Here is a 13026-nt window from a genome sequence, read left to right on the forward strand (position 1 = left end):
ATGCCTGTAACTTTCTCTGACAGAAATATCGTGCATCGCACCGTGCCCCGCGCATGCGCACTTCACCAGAAGACACACACACACACGGACACCTGGATGCACACAGGGATTTGTTAAAGAGGATAGGAAATAGTTGACTTAAGGTTTTATAAAAGCATAAGAATTTTGCAGTCAGTTTTGTTATATACTGTATATTACTATCTTTGCTTCTAATGACAGTGAAGTTTTAAGCCATTATTTCCACAAATTTAGAGAAGAAACTTAATCTAATGTATTTTCCTGTGGAACATACTATATTTGCTGGGTGTTATGATGATGTTGTGTAAAGTGCTTTGCTCCTTAAGCTGCCTCCATACAACCTGTCTCGACAGTTTCTGAATCTCGATACTAGTGTCAAACTATACAACTAATAATCACAGGGGGTGTTTATGTGATTATTTCCTGACTTTTTATTATGGTTCCAGATTTCCTAATGTGTCACAAAAGTATCACAAGATTACATTTTTTGTTAGCCAATCAACAATTTGCAGCATGTGCCTGATATGTTGAGCTCAGCTGCAATCTTTGCTCATCTTTTTTTAATTAGAGACATATTCACCGGTTCTTTGAGCCACTCTTCCATTTGCTCAGTCCATAACACTCACTTTCCTTCTTTTCTTCATCCACACTTCTACTTAATTATTTGTGGGACTTAAATGCATTGCACTTCGGGTCGAGTTGGCTTATTCATACACACGTAAACTCTGTGACTGATGACGTGCCTAGGATAAAAGATAAACCAGTTTGATTGTAGTCAAAGAGGACTATGACAATGCCGCTAGGGGTGTTGCACTATGTGACTGATGGTCACTGGTGCACACAGATTATCCAAACTTGCTATGTTTTTCTTAAAACTTAAAACTAAATGAAGGCTATTAAAGCTAGTAATTTATCCTTCCTGTAAATAACCAAACATGCTGAACAGTGTTCCTGTTTAGGTTCCGTTTTATTTTCTATGTGAAAAAATATATTGTAGTGTCAAAGTTAAACTTAAAAGTTAAATGGTGGTAATATTCGTGTATATGCTAAGGATATTGTGTTGCATGTTCAGTGGATCCTGTTCAGCTGGCTATTCCGAGACTTGAGAATGTTTTACATATTGTTCATAGGACAAGTCACCTTGAACTTGCTTTAATGTTAAGCCATGTGTAGATTTTCTAACTTTTTTTTTTTTTTTTTTTTGCTTTAAAATGTTCAAATACAAGGTGTATTTTTAGTTTTTCCAAAAGCAGGTGGTTTATTATATTTATACAGTTTATTATTAAACCACAATATTAATGATTATGTTTTAATCGGCCATTTCAGTTTTGAATGTTCTTTTTGGTTTAAACGTTATTATGCAATAGCTTGCATAACATTGTCAAGAAGTGTTTAGATATAATGCAGTCAAATGTATTTAATTTTAGACCATTAGATTTTATGGTTTAACATGTTTGTTCTAATTCAGAAACGGTGCTTGTTATTTGTTGACTACTGTTATGTATTGTATTGTCCATGCCTTCAAGATTTCTTAAGATGATATTTACTGTTTCCAGACTAAGAGGAATAAAATGCTGTCATCCTATTATGTATGCTGCTCACTATTGTTCTCATGTTACATATTAGCCTTAAAACAGAATTCTAAAGGCCATACTTACACTTGCAGCTTACAGATTTACAGTTTTACAGATTAGATGTGCCTGCAGTCATTTGCTTAAATAAGATTTTTTTTTTTTTTTATCTGATGCCTGCTTGCTTATTATGGAATGTTATGATGTTGAGCTAAACTAAAGCCAGCTTTTATTATATATTTACAGGTGTCCCCTCCACAAATATTGGGAAAGATGAGTAAAAAGAGTTTTTAACCTTTTGGTGAATTACCTTAATCTCACGCTAAAAATGAGAGAAATACAGCCTTTTAATTAAGTAAATTTATTCTGGGAAAAAAATTCTATTTCAACAATTAAGTTATTTTTGACAAAATCACACATGCCACAATTATTGGTGCCTCCTGCAATTAGTACCTTGTACAACCCCAACCTTTGCCCATAAAGTGGCTCTCAGTCTTCTATAATATCTTAGAAGGTTGGAGAACATAGAGCAGGCAATCTGACACCATTCCTCATTACACAATATCGAGATTATCCAGGGTCCTAGGCCTATTCTTGTGCACTCGAGTCTTCAGCTCACCCCACAGATGTTCAATGGGATTTATGTCCAGGAATTTACATTTTCAGTTACTTATTTGGCTGACACCTTTATCGAAGGCGACTTAACAACATTTATGATCCAATTTGTTACATTTCTTTAGGTTTTCCACTTGGAGCACAGGCAGGTGAAGTGACTTGCTCAGGGTCAGAAAGTGTCAGTAGCAGGGTTTGAAGTTCAAAGCCTTAACTAATACACTACACTTCCTGCGCAGTGAGAGACAGTCATGACAGAGGCTTGATTGTGTGTTCCTTTAACCACTTTTATGTTAATTGGGACATATTTCCTGTCAAAAGTTCCAACAGCAACCCAGTTCTTAGTTTCTTGCCGGAGGCAGCCAGATTTAAATTTAAAACCTCCTGGTATTTCATGGAGCCCATGATGCCATGTTACGTTAACAAGTTGGCTGTTTGGAGGAAAAATGATCCCACAACATCACAGTACCTACCTCGCAATATGTGCTACTGGTGATTAGGTTCTTTTCAGTACAGCCATTCTTGTTTTTACCTCAAACCCACCTTGAGTGTTTCATGAGAAAAAGCTCAATTTTCATTGACCGTAAAAAATGTTTCCAGTCAAATTTCCAGCAAACTTGTAGGCATTACGTTTGTGGTTAAATGACAGGAAAGACTTTTTTTCTGGCATGCCATCCAAAAAATCTGTCTGCATGGAGGTGGCATCTGATAGTAATTGTAGAGACCTATTGACCCAACATGCTACTTTCTTCTGTATATCTCCAGTAGTGATCCTTAGGTATTTTTTTTAACTTCTGCTTGCCATCCTCCTCACTGTATGTTGGGGCAAAATAAACTTGGATCCTCTTCAAGGCAAATTGGTAAAGATTCCAGTTAATTTGAATTTTTACATTTTTGCCATAAATGTAGACATAGGCATTTCCAAGGGAGAATTTATTTTTTAAAGGAATTTCCTGACTTATGAAGGCCAATGTACTTTTCACAAATTTGTACTGTGTGTTCTTTTATATTTCCCATGTTTAATGGATGAATGAGGGAATCTGGCTTCTGTGCCACCTCATATTTGTACTACAGTTAAACAAAAAAAAGTTATTGATTACTGCTTGAAAGTTCCTACACACTCTTAACTTTTAAAAAAAGTTATTTCAGTTAGACTTTGTTTATGAAAATTTCTAGGGGTGAAAATAATTGTGGTACATTTGAATTTGTTAAAATTGTTCCTTTGTGAGGGATTATTTTTTCTCAAAATATAAATTTATTGTCTAAAAGGCTTGGGTTAAAATATTGATTTTCTGATTAATCGTTATTTTTTCATATAAACGATTCAATATCAATTCTTAAAGTCTCAAGATCAATCTTGTGAATCTCTGTCCTGCTCAATTATCATATGTAGATTTTTGCTTATCTTTGTTTTTGGTGTCCAATCCAGTAGATGGTGCTACTGCACCTGTAAAGGCTTTTTACAGTAAAAGCACTTTACTATCTCTCATAAAATGGTGTGTTCTCCTTAACTGAAATCGGCGTCTTCGACACTTAAATCAGATGTGTGGATAGCTGAACATTCAGGACAGCAGATTCCTACGCAACATTCACACATTAAACATTACTAGGCACCTGTGGTGGATGTGTTGCAGGCAAGCACGCTGCGTACCATTCACAGTGGGAGCAAAGAGCTGCACCTTTCTATCATTTCCAATATAGTGTCCAATCATGTGACCGCATCAATCACATTTTTGTCTGATGGCAAGTCCAATGAGCGTTGCTTCTCTTTAAGCATGTGGCATGCTAGCTGTACTGCTGTGATTGAAAAAGTCTGCAGCACTCTTCACCTGGCAAAGCAAGTGGGCAGTTGTTGGAATTTTCAGAGCAGCATGCAATACAAAATGAGTCTGCAAAGCAGGCCGACTTGAAGTAGCTCCATAATAACAGCAGTATCAGTCACAATGGCTGGTCCTTTTTCTTTTATGTTCTATTCATTCAGTGCCACTGTCAACAAGCATTAGCTCTAAATCCTCATTTTAAAATGCTTGCTTTTTGTTTGAGGACTATGAGGACACATATTCGAGACTGATTAACATGACTGCTACAAGTAAGCAGCTGAAGAATTATAGAAAGACTCAAGTCTTCCCACTTTTAACTTTAATTTCAACCAATTCACGATTATTGTAAATGTTCAATAGGGGAATAAATTCGGCCAACAGTTTAGTTGTAGCATGACAGCATGGTGATTCATGACACACAAATAGGTTATTGAGTAACATTATTTAAGAAACAATTGTTTGATTATTTTTTAATATTATTCGCAAAATGATATAGATGTTTTTTTAAGTAGATGCCATCGCATTGTGTATAAAACAAGGATCTGCCCCATAATATGTGTGAACTCTGATGTGGTGATACTTATAGTATGTTAGTTAAATAATGGTGAATTTTGAATCAGTGCAGTGATTTTTTTTTCTTTCACAAAGCAATGAAATTTAGTTTCACATCTTCCAAATACTGATGTTATTTGTTCATTACTAAGTATTTCTTTTTAAATGTTATGAAGTCACTATGTAGACACCCTTTAAATAAAGTGTTACTGAAATTTGTCACAATATATTAATGTTCTCTATGCATGATTAAGTAATTTCTAAAAAAGCCACCACTTCAAATATATCAGTGCGCGCTATTTCAGTCGATATGAAATCGAATCTGGGTATTGTGAACTGGAATTGAATCGGGTCCTGAGTGCTTATATCCAGCCCTAGTCTGTGATATTAAGGTAATTCACCAAATGGTGATTTTTTTACTTAACTTTCCCAAAGGTGCCCATAATTGAGGGGGGAACTTCATATTAAATACCATTGTGCTCGTATTGTATTTCAAAATCTTTTGTGTTTTGCTTATTTCTGCTTTTTTCATGTAGTTTTTAATCTGCAGTGCACAAGTAATATTCCTATAATTATTTGTTTTCAATTGTGCATATAGTTTTACAATTGTTACTTCAATGCATAAAACCTCATACCTTCACTAGCCTTTAAAATGTTGTACTAAACCTCTTTAAAGAATTAACCATTTGTCGTTGCATATATCTGCCTTCCATTGCCATCTGCTGGCTATTTTAATGATCACATTTTTCTGAAAAGTTTACTGTTCCTTTCAAAGTAAACGTTTACCTTAATTTTATTGACCTTATTTTATTCAAGTAGCAACAGTGCTGCTTGTTTCTACTTCTCTAAGATAGATATATACCCCCCTTTTTTGAGCAAACTTAAATCCAACACACAATAACAAAAATGTATAGAAACTAAACATATTAACTGATATTAGCAAAGATGCATTTAAATTGTTTGTTGCATTGCATTTAAATCCATGCGGTTTCAAGTAAACCTGGCCCTGCTAATCAATGTGTTCTTGAAGAAGCATAGTGGTGTAATTTCTACACAAAGATGATGATGTTCCTAGCCTTGGTAGAAAGTGATTTTAGTCAACAAATCTAATGTTTTTGTTTCAGGGTACAAGGGTTGTGGGCAATGGTCCAGTTATTGACTTAACAGAAGATGATGATGATGTTCAAGGTAAGACTATTTTTCATTTTGTAGTTTTTTTATTTTTTTTTGTATGGATTTCACATTATACTTAATAGTTTAATTCTGTAGATGTTTGTTTAGTTGTTGTAGTTTTTCAGTTCCAAACACAAAATCAAAAATAATTACACTTTCATATGCTTCAGTTGATGACAAGAAAGACATATTACAGTTTTGATAGGTTTGATTTTGATTTCTTTCAGATAATTGTTTTAAAATCAACATTTAGTTATAACATAACCACATCCTTTTTAGCTTGCATGATATTGATTTAACCTTAAAATCTGCAGTTGGCTCATTTGATTTTTTTGTGAGGAAAATTAGCCGCACATTTGATGAGAGATTCACCTGAACTGTCTTACCCTACTTTTTTTCACAACAATTATACTTTTTTTTTCTTTGTTAGTTCGTAACACCTTTGCAAAAAAAAAAAAGTGTCAATATGACACCTTCATAATGAAAACTAAGAAAAGCACTCAGGTTCAGACTTACTAACGGTTTAATGGAGAGCATTGTTTACAGTATTAAATTTAAATAGGCATTGTGAGGTCTTTGTTGCATTAATTTTTATATAGCAGTTTGTGTTTTAACTGTATTTATTTTTCCACAACATCTGTGAATAGGTGTGAACTTTGTGCTGTTGGCTCTCTGTTAGAATGGCTTTACAAATGTTGGTGCCTAATACTAACTATGTGAAGGGTTTCTTTGTTTTATAGATGTCTGATTCATAGCTGTTATTCATATTTATTTATAGTAAGACTCTGTCTGCCATTATTTAACATATCAATTGAGCAAAAGAGACTTGAAACCAGAATGCACTTTTATTAATGTGTGAAAAAAACTCCTAGTAATTAAAAAAAGGGAGCTATCATCAACATATAGTTTTATCTGTAATATATGTAAACGGGCACACAAATCTATTCAGTTTGTTTGACTTGGTATTTTTTTTATGTATGAATTACTATATATAAAATTACTATATATAAATTAAACTTGCTTTTTCTATAACAGTTACAGGTGTGAAGAGAGCTCCTGTCCAAGTCACACAACCAGCCCAGTCTAATGTTCACACTCCATCAGCTCGACCTGTCCAGTCTACTCAACTGCCTAATCCATCCCCCTCAACGCCAACAGTGGCTACCACTCCTACTACTGCACCTGCAGTTACAACACCACCTACTCCTGTGTTACAGACTACAACAATGCACGTGCTCCCCACAAGTAAGATCAATAAAATATTTTTCACAATTCTGCAATCCCCTGGTACTATCCAAAGTCAGGTGCTTAGTTCCACACAACAGACAGCAAGTTCACTTTATTATCCAGCTATAGGAACAAACTTTACTGACTCGTATTCCAAGTGCATATTTTAAGAGTATATTAATAAGCACTTCTATTACAGAACTGGGCTTTTGGATAACCACTTCATTTTTAAAACCTAATAAATGCCTTAGCTTGGTTTTAATGCTGCTGTCCAGAAAGATAAATACTCTGTAAGGAAAAGATAAGTACCCTAAAACGGTGTTTAAATGTGTGAGTGATAGTGCCATTTGCAATACGTTACCTTTGCGTTTTATGAGTTAAAGCCAAGTTTGGTAAAATATTTAAATACTCTCTGGTGATCTTTCTGTTTATTAATTGTAAATGATACCATATATCTTAAAAATGAGTTATGTTTTTATTTTTCCAATTTTGTATGTCTATTTACATTTTTTTAATTTGCATATAATCATTAATAAAGTATTTCACAATTTGCAGCTCAGACTACAGTGAATGTCATGCAGCGTACCACACCTCAACAAGCTGTTGCTGTGACTACCAGGACTCCTACTCAAAGCCAGGTCCAAAGAACACCTGTAAGCTCACAAGTGGTGTACACCACTGCTCCAGGATCAAGCCGAGTTGCTGCCTCTCAACAGACATCAACTGTTGCACGGCAGGGCAGCCCTCAGACTTCAGGTTAGACCTATATTTGGAAAAAATAACAACATATGCTGAAGGAAACTTTTAATAAACTACCATATGAATCTTGGATAGATTTAATTAGTATAGCTCATCTTGAATGTATTTAATTACTGTAGCAAAGTCTTCAAAAATTACATAGACTTTTCATGTAACATTCTTATTTTTTTTAAACAATAATTTATTTCCAACATCTTGTTTATGCAGTTTGAATAGATTTTCATTTAACTCAGCTAAATTTTACACTGCACTTTGCTCTCCCTAGAAAGCCTCAGGTTGCTGCACAGATTTACAAATTCAGAAGAGAATTATTGATAAGTTTTTGATTAATTATTTTATATGGTCATAATTAATGGCACTCCAGGTAAAGATGAGTAACAAAGGGTTATAAATTTTAGTTTTTAATGAATTACCTTGATCTTGGTCTGAAATATAAGAATACTACCTTTTATTGAGGTAAATTTATTGTGAGAAAAAATAATTCTTTATTGAGAAATAAAAAACTACATGTGCCACAATTATTGGCACCCATAGAATTTGTATCAAACAAAATGTGACTAAAGCAGCAAAATTAGGCTCCTGCCTTAGTTGTTAGTCTCCAGACCTAAACCCCATTGGAAATCTGTGGGTTGCACCAAAGAAGACAGTGCAGGAGAGAACCTAGGACCTTGGATAATCTGGAGAGATTCTTTATCACTAAAATCATTGAAGCTTACAAAAAAAACTCGTAATGAACTTGCCTCTCCATCTCTTGAGTTGATGCCGTTTATCTCCATTCTTTTCACAAGAGCAGCGAGGACCACAGTTGGTACTGTGCTTGATTCTGCTCAGAAGTATTTGTTGTACCGGCAATCAAAGATTCAGTGTCCTGTGATTGCTATCAGACTGGACAAAGGCAGCGTAACACAGCGCCTTCGCTTGGTAATAGACTGCTGCACCGCAGCACAACTCTGCTTGGCACCATAAAGTACTGGACAAAAGCAGGGCCGTAGCTTTCACTGGCTAATAGACTGCTGCACCACAGCACAACTCTGCTTGGCACCGTAAAGTAAAATGGGACTTCCATCTGTAGCTATAGTCACTTTAGTATGTGAGCAATTCACCATGCTAGTGTTTAGATCTAGCAGTGTGATGCTGACGATGTGGGGGCCTGTCTGCATGTTCAATACCATGCACCATAATGCAGAGTATAGGCAAGATGGAAAAAAAATGTTCAAATGGCATAGCGTTTTCAAATAGTGAATTTTTCACGTATGAATGTGTGTGTGTGTGCGCGTGTGCAAAAGGTGCTAAGGAATTTAAGGTAGCCCGGGGTTAAGAGGTTTTTCGTAGTCTTTATGGATTCTAGTGTTAAAGTAGGATGATTTCAGATTCCCTACTCTATATTCTCCAACTGTAAAAAATTCTGTTTTATTGGAAAAGAGAGGTTGTACAACAACAACAATAATAATAATTCATTACATTTATATAGCGCTTTTCTCAGTACTCAAATGTATTAAATGCAGGGGTACCAAAATTGTGGCATGTGTGGTTTTGCTAAAATTAATTCTTAATTATGAATTTTGTTTCTCAGAATAAATTGGTGGGATATCTTTCATTTTTTTGGTGTGAGAAAGTAATTAAAAAAAAAAAAAAAAAGCTGAAGTTTTATAAACTTTTTATATTGTGAAGGGGACTAATGTGTGTGTGTGTGTATGTATGTATATAATATATATATAAGTATACAGTCATATGAAAAAGTTTGGGAACCCCCTCTCAGCCTGCATAATAATTTATTCTACTTCCAACAAAAAAGATAAGTGGCATGTCTTTCATTTCCTAGGAACATCTGAGTACTGGGGTGTTTTCCGAACAAAGATTTTTAGTGAAGCAGCATTTAGTTGTATGAAATTAAATCAAATGTGAAAAACTGGTTGTGCAAAAATTTGGGTCCCCTTGTAATTTTGCTGATTTGAATGCATATAACTGCTCAATACTGATTACTTGCAACACCAAATTGGTTGGATTAGCTCATTAAGCATTGAACGTCATAGACAGGTGTGTAATATCATGAGAAAAGATATTTAAGGTGGTCAATTGCAAGTTGTGCTTCCCTTTGACTCTCCTCTGAAGAGTGACAGCATGGGATCCTCAAAGCAACTCTCAAAAGATCTGAAAGCAAAGATTGTTCAGTCTCATGGTTTAGGGGAAGGCTACAGAAAGCTATCTCAGAGGTTTAAACTGTCAGTTTCAACTGTAAGGAATGTAATCAGGAAATGGAAGGCCACAGGCACAGTTGCTGTTAAACCCAGGTCTGGCAGGCCAAGAAAAATACTGGAGCGGCATATGTGCAGGATTGTGAGAATGGTTACACACAACCCACAGATCACCTCCAAAGACCTGCAAGAACATCTTGCTGCAGATGGTGTATCTGTACATTGTTCTACAATTCAGTGCAATTTGCACAATGAACATCTGTATGGCAGGGCGATGAGAAAGAAGCCCTTTTTTGGAACAAAGTGCTTTGGACTGATGAGACAAAAATTGACTTATTTGGATCTTCCGCTTTGCATGGCGGAAGAACAACAACACATCCCAAGAAAAAAACCTACTACCTACTGTCAAATTTGGTGGAGGTTCCATCATGCTGTGTGGCTAGTTCAGGGACTGGGACCCTTGTTAAAGTCAAGGGTCAGATGAATTCAACCCATTATCAACAAATTCTTCAGGATAATGTTCAAGCATCAGTCACATTAAGTTGAAGTTACGCAGGGGTTGGATATTCCAACAAGACAATGACCCAAAACACAGTTAGAAATCTACAAAGGCATTCATGCAGAGGGAGAAGTACAATGTTCTGGAATGGCCATCACAGTCCCTTGACTTGAATATCATCAAAAATCTATGGGATGATTTGAAGCAGACTGTCCATGCTCAGCAACCATCACATTTACCTAAACTGGAGAGATTTTGTATGGAGGAATGGTCAAAAATACCTCCATCCAGGATCCAGACACTCATCAGAGGCTATAGGAGGCGTCTATAGGCTGTTAGATTTGCAAAAGGAGGCTCAACTAAGTATTGATGTAATATCTCTGTTGGGGTGCCCAAATTTATGCACCTGTCTAATTTTGTTATGATGCATATTGCATATTTTCTGTTCATCCAATAAACTTAATGTCACTGCTGAAATACTACTGTTTCCATAAGGCATGTTATATATTAAAAGGAAGTTGCTACTTTGAAAGCTCAGCCAATGATAAACGAAAATTCAAAGAATTAAGAGGGGTTCCTAAACTTTTTCATATGACTGTATATGTATGTATGTATATATACACACATGCACTCATACAGAAATGGTTAAAACAGATTACAGTAATAGGTCAATCAATTGCCTTTTATTCTCTTAGTTAAATTAAAAGCAGATGACTTTTAAGGAAATGAAACAAGAATCTCCGGTGAAATATTGATAAATTAAATATCACTTGATGCAGACAAACATTTTGGACTTACCAATTTCACCTTGGCATACGTGGTAAATGGTTTCCAATTCACCCCTGTGGTGAACATTCAGCCAACAGACAGGTGATTAGTGATCCTCATAAGCTGAGATATACATATTACTAACCGAGAATAAACCGGATATGGACGAAGGTACATGGCGATGGGACCATGAGACATACTGCGCAGGCGCCCACAGCGCGCGTCTCATAAACCGCAAGCGAAGTCTTATCCACCGCGAACGAAGGAGTCACGGCCCAAAAATGAAAGAGCTCAGCTATTGTGAATGAGAAATGAATCAACAATGCGCCCATAGCTAACGACTAACGACACAGCCACGCAAAAAAGAGGATTCTGCACTGCACCCCAGAGTCAAACGGAAGAGGCTATGGAGGCCCCACAGGTCCACAAAGATAGTTCGGAAGGCGCGGGAAAGTACGAAAGGTGCAGACGCCAACAATAATCTCTTTCAAATCTATTTTGGGTTACCCAAGACCAGGGGTTGGCAAGCGAAGCGAGCAGGTGGCGGAGCCCCCTAGTTAGAACACTAAAACAATTGTGATATTAACATTCCATTCAGCCCAACAAGCTCCTGCCAATCCTGTTCTTCTAGAATTTCCTAAATAACATTTGTGATTTGAAGGTCCCTAAAGGCCTATTCTCCAAAGTACTCCTTAGTAATTTATTCCATATGGGTCTTTTGTGTGGAAAAAAAAAAAACATTCAGATGTTTGTGCAAACTCTGTCCTTAACACTAGAATTACCAGAGCCTATGAAAAAACTCGTAGATCCATCGCACCTTTCCGCCAGCGTCCTTTGTCCTCTAAATGTGCAGATAAAGACAAGCTGCAAACAGCCGACTATTCCATCCCCCCACCGACTTATAATGTGCACAAACTTCTCCCAGCTCATGCCTTGATTGATTATCTGGGAGTGAAGTGGAGTTTTAGAGTGGAAATAATAGATCATTATTTGGAATACACGCATTTCATGTGTGTTCCGTTTTCTACAGTAATCTGTGTAAACACATTTTTAAAACAAACGTTTTTCATATTCTAGTAGTAAATGACAAAATGTAGGCATAAACTATATAATGTATGAAGTCTGAAGTCCAAATATCAAAGAAACACTTTCACGAAAGGTACAAATATAACAGAACAAGTGCGCTTTTATTCAAAAATATAACTGCAGGAAAAAAAAAGCCGCCTTAGTGCGCGACATTGACATTCATTTACTACGACGGCCCTGTGGCGCAACAGTATCAGTTGCTGACTGGGAATCAAAAGGTCACGAGTTCGATCCTGCTCGATTCCCTTTTGAGAAGTGAACTGCTCTTATTTTTACTGTTTTAGAATAAAAAGATACATTTGATTTCAGTCTGTAACAGCTGGTGTAATTTATGAAATTTGTAAAAGTTAGCTTTGTTTTTTTTTTTTTTATTCACTTTTCTCTGTCACGTTCAGGATCCTTCCCTACCCCATCTGACACTGCTGTTTTCACATAAAGACGCGCTATAGCTCACCCAAGGAGCGCCCTTCCTACATTTACGACATGTGTACTTGTGTTGCAGTGTACACACCTCTCTGTGCTATGGTTCCTATTACACTGAATAAGCACCTGTAATTTGAAGCTCTATTCATTATGTCAAAACAAATATATGTGACGTTTTGAAGAAATCATTTTATGACGCGAATAGTACCAATCAGAAAACATCGTCGAAGTAATGCAATATTATTTGAAAACGAACAGCGTCGGATTGGGTGTGATTTATACTGGCGCTGTTACTTAGAGTCAGATCAGAAGCTGAATAAGCT

General features: G+C 36.1%; 1 protein-coding gene across 2 annotated transcripts in view; it reads left to right on the forward strand.

The window, feature by feature from the left end:
* atf7ip (activating transcription factor 7 interacting protein) overlaps window positions 1–13026 on the forward strand; it is a 180254-nt gene that overhangs the window by 160402 nt on the left and 6826 nt on the right. For both annotated transcript variants that reach the window (XM_028815380.2, XM_028815381.2), the window contains exons 11-13: window positions 5698–5761; window positions 6782–6991; window positions 7529–7729. In XM_028815380.2, the coding sequence (XP_028671213.1) occupies window positions 5698–5761; window positions 6782–6991; window positions 7529–7729 (475 nt within the window). The remainder of the gene's footprint in view (window positions 1–5697; window positions 5762–6781; window positions 6992–7528; window positions 7730–13026) is intronic.

This window comes from Erpetoichthys calabaricus, chromosome 12, assembly GCF_900747795.2.
Source record: "Erpetoichthys calabaricus chromosome 12, fErpCal1.3, whole genome shotgun sequence".
Lineage (NCBI taxonomy): Eukaryota > Metazoa > Chordata > Cladistia > Polypteriformes > Polypteridae > Erpetoichthys > Erpetoichthys calabaricus.